Source organism: Pyrgilauda ruficollis, unplaced genomic scaffold, assembly GCF_017590135.1.
Source record: "Pyrgilauda ruficollis isolate IOZ18807 unplaced genomic scaffold, ASM1759013v1 scaffold57, whole genome shotgun sequence".
NCBI lineage: Eukaryota > Metazoa > Chordata > Aves > Passeriformes > Passeridae > Pyrgilauda > Pyrgilauda ruficollis.
In genome coordinates this window covers 1,578,027-1,599,013 of record NW_024527377.1, presented here as the reverse complement: position 1 = coordinate 1,599,013, position 20,987 = coordinate 1,578,027, and the positions used below count along the sequence as shown (strand labels likewise).

At 39.0% G+C, this 20,987-nt stretch overlaps 1 protein-coding gene across 2 annotated transcripts; it reads right to left on the bottom strand.

Moving 5' to 3' along the window:
- Nucleotides 1-1,185: 1,185 nt before the first annotated feature.
- On the bottom strand, nucleotides 1,186-20,890 carry DDX46 (DEAD-box helicase 46). 2 transcript variants are annotated; one of them, XM_041481959.1, is made up of 24 exons: nucleotides 20,806-20,890; nucleotides 18,327-18,509; nucleotides 17,922-18,062; nucleotides 16,916-17,033; nucleotides 16,580-16,745; nucleotides 16,134-16,285; nucleotides 15,697-15,810; nucleotides 14,917-15,082; nucleotides 14,427-14,547; nucleotides 13,913-14,088; nucleotides 13,357-13,478; nucleotides 12,470-12,548; nucleotides 10,594-10,676; nucleotides 9,579-9,743; nucleotides 9,080-9,242; nucleotides 8,011-8,204; nucleotides 7,343-7,480; nucleotides 6,573-6,722; nucleotides 5,755-5,952; nucleotides 4,966-5,184; nucleotides 4,293-4,437; nucleotides 3,586-3,659; nucleotides 3,055-3,133; nucleotides 1,186-1,970 (listed from the first exon to the last, which is right to left on the bottom strand). In XM_041481959.1, exons 1-23 carry the CDS (start codon nucleotides 20,820-20,822, stop codon nucleotides 3,086-3,088), a joined length of 3,132 nt encoding a protein of 1,043 aa, XP_041337893.1. In that variant the 5' UTR covers nucleotides 20,823-20,890; the 3' UTR covers nucleotides 1,186-1,970; nucleotides 3,055-3,085. The 2 variants fall into 2 exon arrangements, with proteins under 2 accessions (XP_041337893.1, XP_041337892.1); XM_041481958.1 differs by having other exon boundaries at nucleotides 1,186-3,133.
- Nucleotides 20,891-20,987: the final 97 nt, after the last annotated feature.

Below are 20,987 nucleotides of genomic sequence, written 5' to 3'. Positions count from 1 at the left end.
TGAGTATGAAAACCCCCTACAGATGGTACTTTTAGCCTCTGAATATTTTATTTAATTAGCAGCCAAATGCACATTAACTAAATTGCAGTGCTTTAATTGTACAAGTAAAATCTCAAGCAGCCAGCACAGGGAATAGCTACAGAACATGCTAGCTGTGATCAACACTCACTGTCCAGGTTTATGTTTACAGCATAAAGTCAGCATGCAAAACAGGCCTTGAGCTGCCCGTTTTAAACAAAAGGTGGCACCACGAACCATTAGTTCAGGGAGTATAAGTCTGAACTGCGACAGCACACATTTTTATCTTGCTGTGAGTTTTTTTCCCCCACACAAAATACTGGATTTAGTCTCTCCTGTTTTCATGACTTGGGCATTAATCCTTCACAGGGGTGGTGCTGGAGGGTTATTGCTGTTTGAATCTCTGGTGGGTCACTTGGATGGAGAATGAGGGAGCTGGGCTGGGAGCAGGGGTCTCACCCTGCCTCCCCTCCCTGCTGCACAGTGACAGCACCACATTATGTGACATGCAAGAAAAAGACAATTCGTTATCCAGTGCCAAATACTTTTATCTATCACTTATCCACCAAAAACATCACTGCTCACTCACTTAGAGCATAAAGGCAACCTTGAAAGCTGGTAGCATTTTCACCTGGGCAGGTAACAGAACAAGCTCTGCTTATGTGTATTTAAAAGGAAAAAACTAGAAAAATCAGCATCCCTGTGCTCTTCCCACAACTGGGAAGAATGTCAATCTGACCTGGGCAGATTCCCTGGAAAGCAGCCAAATCACGAAGTTTATAAAGATCTTGTCTAGATCATGGACATGCTTGTGAAGAACTACATAGAGCTTTTCATTATGGAATTCTATCTTCTTCAAACTTTTATTCTCATCTTGTTTCCATTGTTTATTTCCCCGTGTATTTTTTAAATTTGAGAGTTTCTTTTCCCCCAGCTTTTATGCATTTTGCTCCTGTTTTCATGTATCCAAACACCTTCACTGTGACTTTCTTAACTGAGTCTGGGCTGTGTGGCATTGCATTTCCAGCACAAAAACAAAAGTACAAGCTGCTGTTCACATCACCCTTCTCCAAACAGCATGAGGTTAACTGTCATAGGAAAAACCACAGGAGCAGTGCAAATGCAGAAAACAGAGGAGCTATTCAGAAAGACAGTTTCTGAAAAATATACAGTGAAATTGCTTTTATTTTTGCTGGAATTAAAAAAACATAAGAATATTGACATTGCATTTAAAACCCCCAGGAAATTAAAGATTATACATTTTTGCATCTCTGAAACCCAATGAAAGTGTTTCCATCATGCCTTTTTTAGGAGATATCAATGTATGAATATTTTGAACCAGAACTTTTAAAGACATGTCAGGCTGTCCAAATTCTGCAGTGCTCTTCATTAACTACACAAAATGTGTCACTTCTGGGAAGGGACACTGTCCAAAAGTTAGACAATTCAACAAAGAATTTCTAGGAAAGACATCAAACCCCAGTCCTTAAGGGAAGGAAAACATGTATTTAAATGTAATCACAGAACTTTAGTTTGGGATTTCTGTTTTAAGTTTTGAGAAGTGTTACTGCGTGTGCTGCTTCTCTCTGCTCTCCTCCATGTATTAATACTGGCCAAGTACTACATTAGGAGTGTTCTTATCCTAAAAGTAGGTTGTTAAGCTGGTACAGTCATTCCTTTGCTTCCTCCCTTTACTGCAAATAAGGTACACTGACAGGGTAACGGACAGTTGTATGCATACACGAAGAGCCACTTAAATTACCTGAAGTCTGGCAAGAAAAGTTGTGAATTTATACAGCCATGATGCAGATTGTATGATTTGTCTTCAGCAGGGTTAAAGCAGTTTATACACAGCTGGTTTAAAATGACACATCTCTTCTCAGTGTGTCAGGTAAGAAAAGCTTTCTATGAAAATCCTTTTGAAAGTCATCATCTTGAAAGTCTTGCAGCTGCTAGAATGAGACAATTCAAATTGCTACTGCTTTGGCTCCAGGCAAGCAGATAGAAGTTAATTGCTTAGGAGTAGAGTCCATCATGAATCCTACTGGATATGGGGATGAGCCCTCAAAAACATCAGTCTTGTCTGCCCCAGTAGCTTATTGACTGCAATGATAGTATTTGTGGAATTCATTCATAAATATCACTATACACTTTTACTTAAAGCCACGTCCTAACAGTAATAAAGATGACAATCCTGGGGGAATAATCACATTAAATGTATATATAAGAACACTATAAAAGAGTGACAAAGTTGTATTTCATTACAAAAGAGGTTTTTCCTTTTTTTTTTTTTTCCCTGTGAATTCCTTTTTAAACTAAAACAGGCTTTCATTCTTATGTCACCAAATGAGGGGAAAAAAAAATAAAATCCTAAAATTCTGATGTTTAGAAAAAAACAGGAAAACTATTGTCGTACTACAAAACATTTCACTTTACAACAACCCCAAAGAGTTACCTATTGCGTGGATGATAAAGAAAAATGGGGACATGAGAAGGATAAAATCTTAAAAACGAGATCTCGAGTATTTTTGGATAAAATTCTCTACTCTGATCAATGCAAGATTCTCTGACCTTACGGGGACATTTGTACAGGGAATGAATGCGTGTGGAACCAGCCAGAGAGATGCTATGGATCAGGAGAAAAATCCTGCCTTTATTTGGGTGTTTTATAATTTTCCAGTATAAACTGATGTGTGAACAATTTCAACAATATGAAGCAATTCTAACAATTTCCAACACAAATCCCAACACTTTCATTTTACTTAACAGCATACTGTCTGTCAAAAAAATTAAAGTCTGTTTCTTTCATATTCTTTATAATGAGAAGTGTATAAACTGTACTTTCAAATTAAATCATGTTCCACCAAAACTGGTCTGGCTTTAAGACTGATAACTTTAGTGGAGACAATTAAGATGCTTCAGCAAGTATCAATTTTCTGTTAAAAAAATGTCCACAAGATGAAATAAAAAAATTTCTTAATTTACAATAAGCAGTGTAAACAGCAAAAACAACAGAAGCCACAAAGTTTCACGCACCAGCTGCCAGCAGACAAATAACTCCAAATGCTCATAGAACTTTGTATCTTCCTTTGTTGGTTGGTTGGTAAGAATTTTGCTGCAAATAAAGAGGATAATCACAGTTAAAAGTGAAGATGGATAAATGAATTGCAATAAAGCCCCACTAAGTTATTTGCTGGGTATGTTGTAAAGCTGCAGCAAACCAGATCTCTCAAAACATATAAAATATCAAAATAAGGGGAATAATCCTCTCCCCTGCCTGATGGTGTTGAAATTAGGAAATTTATTGGGACCCAACACTTTGAGGGGTCTTCATCCAAAAAGCTCTGTCAATGTGTTATCTCCATCTGCTGGCTGGTAGCAGCTGTGTTCTGATTAAGCAATGCCATGGATGTTTAGGCTGTTCAGGAAACAGTGTTTTTGAGATCTATAGGTCCCAGTCCCTGATATTAATAAAACCTTATGCCAGAGCATCAGCATTTGCATAAGTCAATCTCATAAAGCATACATTAAGGCACTTTCCCTCTGCATTCTGGATATTGCACTCACCAATCTGATGAGCTCCTCTTTTATAAGTCGTGTGATTTCTGCCTTTGCTTTCTGTACAGCAAGTTCATTGGCACCTGAAGATAAAAATATGTATTATAATCTTAAACACTTTCGGTATACGAAGCCTACAGCATAAAAACTGCTGTGTACTTTCAGAAGCAGAGTAAAATTTGCTGAATATCCTCAGCTATTTGGTGAAGAACACTCTATTGCACAGAATTCCAAAGCTTGACTCTGTTCTCTTTTAAGGAAGATACTCCAGTCATAAATGATACTGTTCACAAATATGTAGGATTCGAGGTTTCTTGAGAAAAACTCAACCATCATGACATTTGCCAAGTTTTTGTTGTAGTAGTTGATGCAATTTCTTATACCTTTAACAGCCTAAACAGAATTTTATTTTCTTCCTTATTTCACACTGGCACAGACCTCTTTGTGCTAATTGTTCTTCCTCTGTTCTTTTCCTCTCCTCCAAACTGATTTCATACATTAGCTGTTGTTCTGTGGCAGATGAGGAGAAGATTCTCTGTGATCCCCATGGATCACTTGATAAGTGCATAAAGATAAACAAGTGTTTTTCAGTAATTGCCAAGTAACTGCAGTGAGTCTGTAACTCAATGTCCAAACACTGACTACAGAAATTCCATGTCTAATTACAAAACTAGACTCGTATCTTTAATAGAAATATTTATAAAAAGAATACATACTTTCTATAGCCAAATAAATCTTTCGTTCTCCTTCCTTGGGTTCTTTGCCTGGAGGGAAGTAAGTTCCCCTGATTGTAATGGCAGCTTCAGAATATTCACTGATTCTCTGCAGTGCTTCTTTGGAGGTAACTTTCCATCTGGCAGTCTGCAGGGTGAAGGACATGAAAGGATCAACAAGGAGAAAGGCACTACACAAAACGGCAATCCATTAGTTCTGCCAGCATGGGCGGAACCTCAAAGATAAATACAGGCAATTTGTACTTGATACTGTGAAATATAAATCCACTAAATAACAGATGAGTTACATCTGAACAGCAATATTTTGAATGGCAGAAATACTCAGGTACAGAAAAATGGGCAAAGAGTTGCATCTGTCATGGCAGAAAAGCTTTTGCAAAAAACACCAGACAGTGGCAGAGATTTGAGTATTAGAGAAGTGGGTAGAGGGTGAAGAGATTTTTGTCTGACAACGAATACTTGTTTTTCTGATACTCTCTGGAATAAATCCAAGGCATTGCATTTATATAACCTGAGAAGTAATCACAGTTAATGTAGCAATTTCAATTAGGTATGATCAGAAATAGAGACATAGTATTTTACTGGTGTTAGTATGAAGAGAGTTTTTGTTAAATGATGGTCATTTATACTTGACTATAGCAAAATGGTTACTTACCTGTGGGAAGTCATTGATCTCTAATTCTTCTTCATATCTCTTGAAGGATTCGTTCTGTCCTCCATCCTGTTTCTCTTCCTCCTGCTTCTCTATGGGTACATAATTGAGCTTGGCATTGATTTTCTCAGCCAGTTGCTCTGCAATGGTCTTGGCAGACACAGTAGGAGCTTGAATTGTGCCTCCTCTCAGGATAGCATTTGTAGCCTGCTGCATCACATCCTGTAAAAGCACAGGTCCATACTGAGAACAAGGTAGAAAAAAGTCCTATATAAACCAATAAGGGTTTCATTAAAGCTCTCTATGTCATGTAATTGTCTACATAACAAATACATTCTCCAGACTTCTGCTCTTCCTTCCTTCCTCTCAACAACTCCCTTCACACCTGCAAAGAAAAGATCTTTTGTATTTTCAGCTTAAAATGTCTTTGGACGTCGCAGAACAATTAAGCTCCATCTAAACACATTGTACATCACATGTACATCTCATGTTTCAGCTGGGAAAGATGTTCTGCAACTCTGCCAAAGCTGACAAAACTAATTGTGTAATGTTATCAGTAATGAATTAACTCTTTTCCAGGGCAGACAAAGCATTTATGGTTCTATAACAAGTCTTATAAACAAATCAGCTCACCTACAAATCCTATGTAAGTGAGTTAGCCCAGCCTAAATGAGATAAACAATGCAGTATGTTACTAGTGTGCAGAAACACTAAATCAAATGGCAACCACAGAACAAAGAACTGAACAACCTTTATTAAAAAATAGTAAAATTCATCTTTAAACAGCCTGACCTTAAAATGGAAGGGAACCATGACTTGTGCCTCTGCTCCAAGATTCTTCTGGGCATTGATTCTCAAAGCCAATCTTTTAGCAATTTCCAGTTTTTCTGCATTCCCAGCTGATGGTGTAGGAGCATTTGATGTTCCTGGTGCTGCCATGTCTTTTACTCTTTTCTTTGAGTTGAACATGCTTTCAATTTGTTCATCAATCTAAAGAAAATAACAATTATTTGATTACTGCATTTAGCACTATATAATCTTGTAATCATAAAGAAAGAAACACTAAGGGGCATTTAGTTTACATGTTCTTGAAGAAAGTAATCTTGTATAAATGGTAGAAGCCTGCCCAAAACTACAGCTCAACAAAAGGATGATCTAATCAGGAAAAAGTCTGAACACAGTGTTTACCTGCAAGGTCACAAAAAGGAATCTATCCAACATTAAGAAAGGAATTTAGTAAGATTTAAAATAGAAAATGCTACCATGAATGTCTTTAAAACACTTCAAATAAGAATATTTTCAACGGAGGACCATTGTTCTATTTCATTCATGCAAGATTAATATCCCAAATAGTTTATGTGACATTTACATAACTACACACGTTAAGTGTAAAATACCAGTAAGTCAAAAAGAGACACTGAAAACCTTCCTAGATCTTGATCTTCACAGCTGTATCTCTGTATTTGAAGAATACGTGCAGTCAGTAACAAAGGTCACAGAATAACAGAAATCCATGCACTCTACAATGTATTATGCAACCTACTGGGGAAGAAAATCAAATGTATTGAGAAAACCCATAAGCAACTTAAATCCTATTCCCAAGTGCTTACATCAACAGCTGTATCTTCATCATCTGAATCTTGCAAGCCAAGAGCTGCTTTTTGTAGCTTCTTTCTTTCATTAGCCAAAGCTTGTTCTGTTTCATCAAATTTAAAACCTTTGCCAGAGAATCCACTGCTTTTTTTAATCAGCTTTCCCTCCTGAAAACAAAAATATGTATTATCATACTTAGAAGTTTCAAGTCCCTAGTTCTCATAGTCATAAAATAACTTTAAAAAGCAAATCCTAGCACATTCATAAAGTGCTTCAAATTTAAAAGCTGCATTTCAAAATGAAATGTAATTTTAAAAACCTATGTTAATTCAGCAGTGACAGTACCCTATTGGGATTTTCTGTAAGTATATATTTTAAATGCTTTTCAAATGCAGTTAAAAAAACCCTCAATTTTTTTTATATCAGAAAAACTCCAAAGTCACTCTTTTCAGCATGAGTGAGATCCTCTGATGGTGAGAGCTCAAGAAATAATCATACAAATTCTGTGAAAGGGCTTCAATATCTTGTATGTGAATTTTGTTAAAAGCCAAAGTGCCTCTTATACCATAGGTATTTATTACATACCTGGTGACAATATTTAAATTCTCAAGAACAGTTCTTTAAATGACATTCAAGATCCAAATCTAGAGGTCACTGACACACTCAGCCAAGCACACTTGTGTTCCTAGAGAGGTGGCCCACGTGTGTACAGTGGACAACTGGACACATGCATGCACAGGTCCATTAAACCTGGACCAAGCCCCCTACAGAAGAAAGAATTACTTACAGCCTTCTGCTGGTCTTTGAAGTCAGCCCAGAGCTTCTCCAAATCAGAAGGAATTGGATTTCCAGACAATTCCAAAGCCTTAATGATATCACCAGCATAACGTGCCTGATCCTCAGTAATGAAGGTATATGCATACCCCTGGTCAAAATTCGTTTAAGAGACAATTAGGAAAAAGCTCTAAAGACACTATCTGTAAATGTACTGAAGCATCCTTGCACAGATGCTGGTTTTTGGTCAACGAAAGTAACCACGATAGTCATGCAATAACTCTTTTTTAGTGGAAGTGTAGAATGGATAATGGTATTTTCCAGGAAGCTGATACAGAGGTCATCATCCAAACACTGAAACCTCTCCTTCCAACCAGTGTTGTCATGGTTAAAAGTTTGAAAAATTGAAATCTTATCAATTTAGCAGGACACATTTCCAAAAGTGAAAAACACCCAAACTTTCAGCCACAAATGGGATTTAAAAGAACACTCACACATCAGAAGAACACGTAACTTCCAAATTTCAGATTGCTGAAGTTCAGAACGTACTAAAAACACTCTTCCCACCAACAATACAAACGACTCCCTCTGTAGCTATCCCTTGGAACAACTTCATCAAAGAACAAAGAAGGGAAAAAAAAATGCCAGTACTAACCAAACCTGACAAGTGAGAGTACATACTTTATTGCCAGCTCGCCCAGTGCGGCCTGCTCGGTGCACATAGTCCTCATAGTGGTTGGGACAGCTGTAATTGACCACCAGCATCAGCTGCTTCACATCCAAGCCCCTCGCTGCTACAGATGTGGCCACCAGAAGTTTGCAAGTTCCATTCTTGAAGTCATTAATGATGCTGTCCCTGTCATACTGATCAATACCTGCAAGACAAATTAGTTAATTATAAAGCTGTGCTTTAAGTCACGAGAATTTGTACACAGGTCGAGTTACCCTCGAACTTCAAACAACCAAAACCGCAAGCAAATAAAACTTAAGTACTTGTACACTTTTGAAGGCAAAATACATTAGCCAAAATAACCTCTATTATTTAGAATAACTTTTAATTTTTCAACTACCGTAAGATGTTTTCCCCATACCAAGATCCTCAAAAGGTTTTTTAATATTATTTTCTAGTTTGTACTTCAGCTGAGACCTCATCTGGAAGCTTTGTCCCTTCTCAAAAGGCAACAGAAATCTCCGGAGAACAAGAATATTTTTCCCTCTTCCATTGCTGAATTCCTGCTGAACAGTGATTTTGTACTTACTGATTTTATATAAAATACTCTAAAAAAATACTGTAAGTTTTAAGATACACTGGGACAGATAGCATTGTAAAGAGATTTTTCTCCTCTTGCTACATCCATTCTATTACTATTTGATAGAAGAAAAATAAAGTGACAACTGCTGTTACTGTGGAATCTCAAATAAAAATATCATGTGATACTCCCCAATGGCACTCACTACTCTGCAATAACAAGCAGTAAAATTCCCTGAGAGGTGATAGCTCTAAGTCCTCCTGCACAGACAAGACTTGGCGTCTGATGACATCTCAGAGAGAACAATGAAGAGTAATTACACAAAACTATCATGTCTATTTCAAATTAAGAGACAATTATCCTCCCCAATTACAAAACAAAACCTGCTTATGAAGAAGTAATAAAATTGGTACTATACAGGAACGAAGTGATTTTTAACTACTGGATACCAACATCCTAGCTGGGAGTAGTTAATATAAATCCTTAAATTTGCAGATTACCTCCATGGAGAGACAAGCAAGGATAAGAGGCCCTCATTAAATCTTTCAACAACCCATCAGCATGTTCTTGCTTATCTACAAATATGATAACAGATCCTTTCTCCTGATAATGTCCCAGTAGCTCCAGTAACTTCAGAAATTTGTTCTCCTCTTCTATGACAATCTGGAAAAAGACATACAAAAGAGTATAATTTGTATCTTGAGTCATTAAACAAATCCAGAATATATAAAAGTAAAAATCACCAACAGGAGATGACTTTTCAGGCTGTTCCAACAGCTAGTGGTAAAACAGCTGTTCAGCTTAGTGCTAAAAACCAACTTTAAAAATCACACTGCATTTGCAGATTAGGGTGTTAATTTATTCTAAGTTCATTTTTAATAAGGCCACGAAACTTCTAAAAATAAAAGCTGTGGGTATATTGGTTTATATTCAACATTGCTGGGAACAACCTTTTGCAAGCAAATGAGAAGATATGCGAGGCAGATGTATCACACTCACCACGTGTTGCTCCACATCAGAACAGACCACACTTCTGCCTCCAACCTGCACCTCTATGGGTTTACTGAGGATCCTGCGCGCCAGGGCCTCCATAGCTCTGGGGAAAGTAGCAGAGAACATGACAGTCTGACGATCAGGCCTGACGTTGTCTACAATGCGCATGACCTGTGGAGAGAGAGCATTCCCTGTTAACGTCCAACTGCTCCAACTCGATCTCACACTCATACAAAGCTGTAATCTTTGAAGTCAGGGGGTATCTGCACCTCCCAGACTATAAAACATTCTTTACAGATTTCCACGAGGCACCAAGCTGCTGGCATTGGAAGACGGCAAAACTTGCTGCATTCAGAAGGAAGTTGCATGGCAGTATGCAATCTGGCAGCAGCTCAGCAAAAATCCAAGGAAATGCAGCAGAAACCCTACAGCTCAAGAGACAAATAAAAGGAATTCTCCTAGTTTTGGAGTACAGTACTGCCCATGACAACTGGAAGAGCCCTGGATATCCAAAGCTCTCAGCAAGTCAGCAGCATTTCCAACATTTTGTTCTTATCTCTTGCCAAGAGACATCAAAGACTTTATAAACGGACTACAACTACTAACACAACACCTGTATAAAGGAATTACACAGGGATACCATATGGCCACAAGTATTCAAAAGGAGTGTGTAAAACACTCTGTGTATTAGAGAAAAATCTAAGCTATATAGGAATTCATTGAAAACAAAAAAGAGAATCACACAATGGTTTGGATTGGAAGGGACTCTACAGATCTTCCAGTTCCAAGCCCTTGCCATGGTCAGGGATACCTTCCATTAGATGTGAGGATAATGTGATGTTATAATAATGTGATAATAGATAGGAAAGTAACAGAAATATTACAGTCCGCTTAAACCACTGTCCATATGCAGCACCATCCTTTTGAACATCCACTGGCAGTGTAATAATAATGTAGCATTGCAAAACCCTTGATGTGAAAAACAGTCTCTTTTGGCACCACCCCTCAAGTCATGAATTACCTGAGGCTCAAAGCCCATGTCAAACATTCTGTCAGCTTCATCAAGTACAACATATGTGACTCTACGGAGGTTTGTCACCCGACCTGTGAAAGGAGAGGAAAAAACACATGGGAAACAAAATCAAATGGAAATCTAGTTTCCCTTAGGAATATTTTTTAAAAATGTTATATAGTCTCACTATCTTCTAACAAAGACATTAATTAATTTTTTTAAAAATTCACTAAATGTGAATTTTAATATTCACACTTTAATCACACATACATTCTGGGAAATGTGTAAGTATGCACAAGGCCCTTTTAGTTTGTCAAACTCTTCTCTTGCATACCATCATAGGGCCAGAAGAACCTGTAAAATTCAGAAAACTGCCCTCGCCAAAACACATCATAAAACTAAGACTGAGCTGAAGCAAGGAGCCACATCAGCCAGTATCTGACAGCGGCACCTAGGAAAGAACATATTAGAGATTACAGCGCATGTGTGGAAGGCAAAGCCCAGTGCTAACTGCTGCAGCCTCAGAAAATTCCTTTATACACAATCTGTAATGCTTCCTTGGAATTAAGAATAACTATACGAGGACAACCATACTAACTCTAGATCACTGCTAATAATAGGCATAAAACAGAGTAAGCAGTCTTTTAAAAATAACTATTATATAAAGATTAAAACCTACCCAGTACCACTACTGAACTTAAAATCAAGAACCACCCCAAACTCTGGGACAGGTTGAAATAAAATAAGCAAGTTGTGTTTCTGTGAACATTTTGAAATCACAATGGACAGGATAACTAGCACCCTTCCCAAACCGTGAAGAGATTCCCTTTTATGAGAAGGATTTAACTCAAGGGTTTTAGAATCATACTCTCAAACAATATAAACACATTCAGTTCCACACAACTGTGGAGTGACACTGCCAAATGCTCTCTGAATGGAAAAGATTTGTCACATTTTCTACAACTATCACTCAGACTTGTGCCTATCAAACTACAGAAGAATTTGGTCCTCTCAGCTTCAGCAAATTGTAGCTGAACCCTCAAATGATTTAAGACATTACGCGCTGCATTTTTTAAGATATAGAGTTCAATATTAAGGAAGAAAGCAAGTATTCCTTATATCTACTACTGTATATTTAACATCTTAACACTTTCATCCCCAAATAATAACTTTGTAAAATTACTTGGGAACAGCATTAATGTACCTACCTTTGACGATTTAAGTCTTGGAAGCCCAGTTCTATATGTCTTGAAGGTACTTTTTTCACAGAAGTTAAATAATGTCAACAGTTTAGTAGAGGTTTTGATGTGGAATAATTTAATAATAAAACTTTATCTAATAAGCATGCAATGGTTACACTAGGACAAAACCTCTTAAAGCTGCAGTGGCTCAGTTTAATCAATCTGAATATCTGATATAAGGTCAGTTCTTTTACTCCTGAGCAGGTATTTAGGGAGGGCTTCTTTTTCTGTTTTTTAAAGCCAACAGATAAAGGCAGAGTCAGATGCTCTTGTACAGCGGGGAACTGCTGAGCTACTCTAGCACGGATCAACGGGCAGACAAAATAAGCAACTGTTACATAACCTTTATCTAAATGACTCCAACTTAAAAAATTTGGACCAGCACATTTCAAGTTTAACAATGATAAACATTCTCAAAAACTCTTCAAGAATGTAGTATTTCCTGTCCTCCCCAAAAATGTCAAATCAATATATGCTTAAACCTATTATTAGTGCTATATATTCTCAATAGCTATACAGTGCAGCCTGAAGAGATATGAGAAAATTCCATATGACCATTTATCAAAATACATGATCTTTTGAATCTGTTAGAATTACACAACAAATGTAAAAAAAATCTCCAAAGGAAAAGGTTTTCTACTCACCATTGTTAGCTGCTAACATGTCAATCATACGTCCAGGTGTGCAAACAATAATTTCAGCACCTCTTTTGAGTTCAGCTATCTGATTTCAAAACACAGTAAACAATCTATTAGTTTTTGCTTTGTGATTTCTTTCAGATTTTTTAAAACATATATCACCTTGCAAAAAAGAAAACCACCTACGCTGTAATACATCTGTTCTACTAAGGTAAATTATGTAAAGATTTTAATTAGCAATTTCTTCAAGTCTTTGGAGAACTTTGCTTCCAAACAGAGTAACCCCTGACAGTCTGAGTTACACCACCTGAAGCACTTTTAATGAGGATATGACTTCAGTACACTTAAGAGCCTGTAAGAAATGTCAGTGTTACATCATGAACAAGTGATAGTAGACACACCACCTTCCACTACAGATGGTCACTCCTGTTGTTTCCACAAATGGGTGGGGTGGAGGTGTGGAAAACCTTGAAATTAATCTCTAAGTTACTTCAAGATGCAATATTTGATAATGCAATAAACAAAAGTTATCATTTTCTGGCTTTTGTTATCTTAAGGGGAACGCACAGAAAAATACAGCTTCCTAGTAACTTTCAAACTATTATATCCCACTAATAATGCAATTTTAATTTAATGCTCCGTACTTACATAAAGAGAAACAGTCTGAAATTTTTATGGATCATATCTGAGACTTTCCAGGATCATTATTGTTTAAGACTAAATTACATGCAAAGCTTTTGCATTACTACCATTCCCACCGAGAAAATCTATAATGAAGACTACAAATGTACTGGATTAATGGAAAAGAAAAAGCAACTAACTTTGCTACAAAAGAAACGCTGACTAATGAAGCCCAAGCACTCTTTGACAAGCCAGGCATGTGTTTTGCATACCTGTTCACTGATTCCTGTTCCTCCATAAACACAGACAACTCGAAGCCCAAGTGTCTTTGAGAATTTCTTGCACTCCTTGGTAATCTGCAAAGCCAACTCACGTGTAGGTGTCATAATGACAGCTGAAAAGCAAAACATTTTCCTCATACACTGCAATATAAGAGATCTTGTAATTTCCACAACAGAAATTAATCTTATGTAATGATGTTTACAGCAATTTACTTCCTATTTTTAAGAATGTAATTTCAAGGAAAAGATAATTGAGACATTATGAGGCAGGAGTGGAAATCTGGTCCAAGTGTAAAAATCAAGGGAGGAAGGTCTCCCAGATATGTGCACATGGGAGTGCTACTGAAACAACATGAGACAGCCCAGTAATCACAAAACAAGATTAAAGAGCATGGTGATCTTTAACTAAAAAAACCCCACTTATTGATCAATGGACATTAGTAAGCACTTCTCCCTATAATCAGACAAAGAACTGAAATCCCATCTAAAGCACATACTTGATGTTATATTTATTTAAATAGTAACTTTGAAAATAAAATCTTTTTACCTATGGGACCTTCTCCTTCTTCTAATGCTCTCTGATCCATAATGTGTCTGAACATGGGCAACAGAAATGCAATAGTTTTTCCACTTCCTGTTTTAGCAATGCCGATCAAATCCCGTCCGTTCATAATTGCTGGGATAGCCTGGGTTTGAATCGGAGTGGGCTTCTCATAGCCATGTCTTAAAGAAGAAAAAAAAAACATTTTAAGAACAAAACAGAATTTGACAGATGTGAATCATGAAGTTATGCTAAAATTTTTTTACATATACATATCAGTGCCCTTCAAAAAATACAGATTAAAATGAGCAGGAAAAGCATGATACAAATGGCAGAGGATAGTTAATAACAATAATTCAACACAGAGTGATAAACACTCTGATGACTATATATGTAGCATTTACAGACATGGACACGTAGCATTCATTATGCAGCAAAGTAAAAGGTCCTTCTTGTAGACACAGGACAGAACACAGTGAGCAAAATCAAGGATGATACAGTTCATAAAATGCTTGCTTACTTTTTGAGGGCAGTGAGAATCTTCATGGAAATACCACATTGTACCCAGGTTTTTATTGGTTTGGGACAGCCTTTTCCCTTGACAGTAATTCCCTCCAGCTCCAGCCTGTACACATTGACCTCTGAAACAGAGTTTATCTTTTAAGAGAGTCAAACTTGACACTTCTCTACTACTCTGATCAAAAAAATCTTGCTTTGTCCCTTAAAATGAAATACTATTTTTATCACTACCAGAAAAACAGCTTTTTGCTTGTTACACATAAACACAGGAGTTAGGTTGAAAGGACTCAGGTTAATTTTCCAATCAAAGCCTCATATATAATTATAGTAAGTTATCAACAATAGAGATGCCCCTGATTTAACATTTTTCTATAGCAAGTTGCTCCAAATGCTTTTTACATTGCAAAGCATTTGCTGTTCCTTAGCACACTGAAATTCACCATTCTTTCCTTCAACAGTACCCAAGGTGTTCTGGTTGTATTTGTCTTTACCTTCTTGAGTCATTTTAGCTAGTTCTGGTACTTCAACATAGAAGTTTTTCCTGAAAGGTTCATATTCTATCTTTCCATGATCCACTGGTTCTAGCAGCTTTCTCTGCTTGGTCTGATAGCCAGTCAGGGCAGTCTGAAGGTCAACCTCCTCCTCTTCTGAAGAATACTGCAGAGATCACAATTTTTGTGTACATTAGGATTAATGAATTATTAAGGTGTTTGGCTTTTCTCATTTCTAGCAAAACTATTCAGAAGCAACAGGTACTTCTTACTGTACTAAACATGACACTGAAGACGTGCTCTTAACTTATGAGTCCCAATTGTTCTTTCCCCTAATGCTTTCATGTTTCTCCCAAACCTTAACTCTTCATCATTGTTCTGTGTCACTTTCACAGATTTACCAACGCCAACTACCAGTCCTGTCATTCAGAAATAATCACTGCCAAACAAAAGAAACAGTAAGAGGAAATTAAGAGAAAGCAGCCAGCAGACTGGTGTCACACTGCAGTCACAGCTCTGACAGATGCCCCCAGCTCAGCTTTGAAGGAGCACCACTAACACTGGAACTGCAGCCACAGAGCACGGACTGAAGTGGCTGAGCTGCAGGGCCTGCAGGGTATTGAGTCTGTGACTCAGGCAAGGCTGACCCTCCACACTCTCCTGAGCAGCAAAATACCCACACCCTTCACAGCTCTTCTGGCCAAACACCACACACAACCACAGGAGGCGAGAACAGGCACTTTGCCTGTTCACAAGAGAAATACAAAACATTTCCATTACCTCCATTGCATCTTGGTCATTCTCCATGAGCTCCCCTTTCTTCTTTTCTGACTCAGCAGCTGCCTTTTTGGTTGTCACCACAGTTACCACCTTGGTAACAGTTGGTCCAGTTTTCTATAAAAAGTGTTTAAAAAAATGAATGCACTAGTGTATAAAACAAAACCCACCCTGTAAAAAACACACAGAATATTTGTACTTCTGGATGCATTATGCTGAGCAATTTATTTCCTATTTACTTAGTGAAATTTTATCAGAATAATGCTTGATAAACAGTTTCACAAAAACACCAGGAAACTGTATTAAAGCAAACATGCATAAAGTGCATATAACTTGTTGCTTTTTTGCACTTCCCCCATTTTCCCCAAGCCATTTTGCTATTAAAACACAAAGTTATCTCCATCTTTTAAAAGCAAGAAATATTTAACAAGTGATTTTACCTTTTCACTCCCACCTCCACCTTTCACACTTCTCATATTGAACTTCTTGACCTCTTCTTTTACTTCTTCCATATAAGCATCTAAAGGATCTAACTCCTCATCTTCAACCTCATTGCCTTCTTTTTCTCCTTCTGCAGTTTCCTCTTCATCATCTAGTAAGAATGAAAAAGATGGGGATAAGAGACAGAGAAAGACACAAGTCCTTACAAATTATTGTCCACCCAAATAACTACAGCCCATTATATTACTATATAATTTTTCCTCATACAAATCTCTCCAGTTGGTTTACCAAAAATGTATCTTAAACCACCTGATACCATGACCAGATCTGGGATTTTTTATTTTACGGTTCGCATTCTGAAGAGTAATTAGATGCTTTAAAGATACTGTAATAAAAATATTACTAGGAACAGAAGTATTCTGTTATATATAAAGAGGTTAAATACCATCATCATCTTCTAAACTCCATTTTTTCCCCTGTTTCATCTCTTCAATTTCTTTTTTTAGCTCTCCTATGTTTTCCATTGCTTTCTTGCGTTGCTCTTCCCTCCATTTCTCCACTCTTTCTTTTCGTTTTCTCATTTCTTCTTCTAGTTTGTTCTGATCAAAATTCTATGACAAAAACCAACCAAAAAGTGAAAATTAATGGCCACTGGCTTTATCCCATGCTTCCTGAAACAAATGTAACCACTGAGTGAGCAAGCTGTAGAAGACTGGATATCTACAAACTTCCTGGTTTAAATTCTTTATCTTTTAAATTTACAAGTGTTAGAAGTCTCTACCTCAGTGGCCACAGCATTTGTGGTAGCATCTTTATCTTTCTCTTCCTCTTTGTCATCTTTGTCTTTTTTCTTTTCTTTGGAAATTTCCACGCCTTCTGTCTTTTCTTTAGATCTGGATCTGAAAGGTAAGATCAAAGGTTTCTTAGAACATTACAACTTTTCTCAGCGGGAGGATACATATATGATGGACAGAAACAGAATTATAATCACCCTGTTACATTTTCAAACACCTCACAAAACACAATGCTTCCTAGACAATCCTTCCATGTCGTGGAACTACTTCCTCTAACTACCAGTAATATAGACTCTAACTCAATCCAGCAATTCACGTGCTTTTGTCATTTCTTCATTTTCAGAGCTCTTACAATTGATACTCCAGTTGTTCTGCGCTTTATTTTACATCTCCTTGAAGTCAGCATTTAGAAAAGAGAACAAATTTCCTGTTTGTGGAATTTCTAGAGAAAGGTAAAGTGATCTAGCATCTTGCCATGGAAGTGTGAGCATCCCCCTAAACACACTGTCCAGGCTGACAGACAAAAGCTCTTCTCCATGGGAAAAGCTACTCATGCAATGCAAACATAACAGGCAGACTTGCACTGAATATAAAAACCATTTATAACAGGCTTTATTGTACTTACTTGCTTCCAATTTAACAGAAAGCATCTAAATCTAACTTGTGCTAGCTTATGACAATAAATATAAAATTCCCTTTAGCTGATTAAATATCATTAAGTTGTTTTTTTTTTTTTGGACTATTCTGATACAAAACATACACTTATTCCCAAAGCTTTTGTGATTCCAGCTTGTCATGATTTCTAGAGTGCCATCACTACTTATGCTGTATACAGACCCTTGTTATCATTTACAGACTTCCCACTCATTTTACAGCAGAACCTGACTATATGCTGTATTCAATTATATCAGAAAACCTTATCAAGATATATTTAAAAGACAATGACCTGCAGTAAGCTTTTACACATTTCTAAAGCTAAGAACACAAGAGTACCTGTTTTCTGCTTTCCTGTTCTTGCTTGGACTGGAGGATCGAGACCGTCTCCCTCTACTCCTGCTCCTTGAGCGCCTCCTCTCTCGGCTCCGGGATCGTCTTCTCTCTCGGCTCCGTTCCCTTTCTCTACTCCTTGAACGTCTGACATGCAACAAAAATGTCTTTACTTAGCACATGCTCATAGCATAACTTTAGCCTTCTGTTGAGGAACAGGTTGTAAAAGAAACCCACCAATCATCAAGACCACTAAGAACTTACAAACTCCAGCATCAGCAAGCATTTAATAAGGAAAAAGCCTTAAGCATAGTGAAATCCATCACAGACATCAGCAAAGTAACTAACTGGCGTGGGAGAACATCAATATTCAGTCACTTCCAGGCACTTTGGCTGGAGCTGATGTCATACCTTTGACGCTTTCTGTCCCGCGAGCGAGATCTTCTCTTGTCCCTGCTGCGCGACCTCTCGCGCCTGCGATCCCGGTCCCGGCTCCTGGAGCGCCTGTCCTCGCGCTTCCTCTTGTCCGACGGGGAACGGCTCCTGGAACGGCTCCCGGAGCGCCCCCGGGACGCAGAGCGCTTCCGATAATGCCTGCACAGTCAGAGTGTGAGCATCAGAACCGTGTACAGCAAGCAAAAAAAATTACCTGAATTTCCTGGACTTTTTAAATGTCTAAACTCTTGCAATCATCTTGCCCAAGTGATTAATATACAAACTATATGTATAGCATACATAATATGCATATACACTCTTAATGACGCTGAAATTAGAAGGATTGTTGGGTCATGATTTTCTTTTAGAGTACTATTATAAGCACATCATGAGAACACCAGAACATCAAGAACAATTTCCTTTTCAGAAATCCACTGATTTCTATTTTATATACAGGAAAAGCTGAAGGCTCTTTGAAGCTATCCAAAAATCTGTCAGGCAAACAAAACTGCTCTTTGTTGCTTTTTACACAATAAATGTTTACCCATGTAAGGTAGGTGAACTACAGCTCTGCTCAATGGGAAAGCTGTCAGACTGGAATTAAACAAACATAAAGCCCTGAGGAAGCGACACAGCTGTGGTCAATGCCTTCACCATGCTGACATCAACAGAAATTCCTTAGTTTCAAACATCACAACAGAAGCTGTCAGAAGTCAGCAAGGCTTGAGGAGTGTGATGGAGATGGGTGTCTCCTTTCCTCCCCTCATTAATGCTCTTATCCCAGCCACACTGTGGGGCAGAGCAGGGCTAGGAATTTTCTAGGAAACTCTTCAACTGAGTGTAGAAGTCACAGAAGGACCTTGACTGTGACCATTTCCTCTTCCTCCAGTCCCAGATTTTCAGACACCATGCCAGAAAAATTCCTTTGTTCACTCTCCTGTGGCTCAGGACCCACAGACCCTTTCTCCTGACAAGCCCAGTAGTCATGCTTGAGAAGAAGGAAGAAGCAGAGAAAGCAAGACTTTAAGCCCCCCACTCTTTGTTTCACTTCCATGGTAGTATTAAAATAGTTCAGCTCTAAAAATAGCAGTATATTTATATCTAGTCTATGTTATGTTATATATTTAGGCAGCACAAGCACTTGGAGTTAGTACAGTTGCACATACCCACATCCTGCCTATCAGCAGGATAACTGAGTGCAAAGAACATCCATCAGCACTGAGATTTTTTATTTCTTTCCATCTGCATCACAAAATGCCATGGGATCTGCTCTATACTTCCTCTTTTTCTAATATTTTAGTTTTAGAGAACTACTTTTGTCTTTATTTTTTCCTCTACAGCGTGCAATAAAGCCCAAAAGATGATTTCAGGTTGCAGAAACCCCAGTGTGACAACATTTCTTCACACCAACCCCAACACATGCAGCCCCCACCCATCTCCACCCACCATTCACCCTCACCCTCTTACCGTATCTTCACTTTTAAAACTTTTTGTATGTTAAATAGAAAATTAATACAAGTTTAAACCCACTTTTAACATTATTTTTAGCCTAAACAGAAGAACCCTGTCATTTTCAGCAGAGAAGCTATACTGTGACAAGCAACTGAGTCCTGCTGGCTGGAGTGCCAGAGCCTGGCTTTCCATTCAGGAGGCTCTAAGGCCCTGTACACCCACTGCTGCCCCAGCTCATCTGGAACTAATTTAAATAGATCTGTGGGAGTGTCTGCTCTGCACTAGATCACTAATTTGAGCCTAAGGTCGTTGTTAAAATTTCAAGTCGTGTCTCTCAGTGTAAATCTCCGTTACAGTCCTGGGAGTGGTTACAGTGTAGTACAACTTTACGTGGGGACTGTCGTGTCAGCTTTAGTATAAAAATCTGATTAAACCACGAGACAGAGGCATATGCCCGACAGCACCAGCAAACTGTGGAAGCGGTTTAAAGCCTGACAGGTGTGAGCTGCTCCGTATCATCTGGAGCACAGGTTTGGCCCGAGGCACACGCAGCACAAGGGCACATTACTGCCGAGCTGCTTACAACCCTGATCAGGTCTTTACATCAGCTGGGAGAAGGCAAAATATACGTGATCCACAAATACCAAAGGCACAAGCAAAAACATCTAAACCAAGCTAAGCCCCCTACGTGGCTCATTACGACATTTTGGAACAAGCCCGAGAAGGCCGGAGGTGCTCCGGGAGCCGCAGGGTCGGTGCCGGTGAGCCCCGCAACTCGGACCCACCCAGCGTTGGGACCCTCGGCCCCGGCCGGAGCCCCGAGTGCCCGGTCCTGCCCTCAGGGCCGGCTCCAGGCCCGGGCCCTGCCGTGGCGGCCTCAGCGCGCCCGCCGGCCGGGAGAGCCCGCGCCACCCTTTGTCCCCCTCACGGTCGCCTCACCGCGCCACCACCCCCGAGCGCGCCGCGACCCCGGGCGGGCGAGGCGGTGGTGCCGCTCCCTCACCTGGACTCGCGTCCCATGGCGGCGGCGCTCCCGCTACACGGCGGCGGCCATCCCGCGCCCGCACGGCGAGAGCCCGGCGGGGAGCGCCGCCCCTTCCGGCCCGCGCCCCGCTCCAGCGCCCCCCGGCGGGCGGAGGGCGCAGCGCCGCCCCCGGCCCGGCCCAGCCGCACACAGCGCCGAGG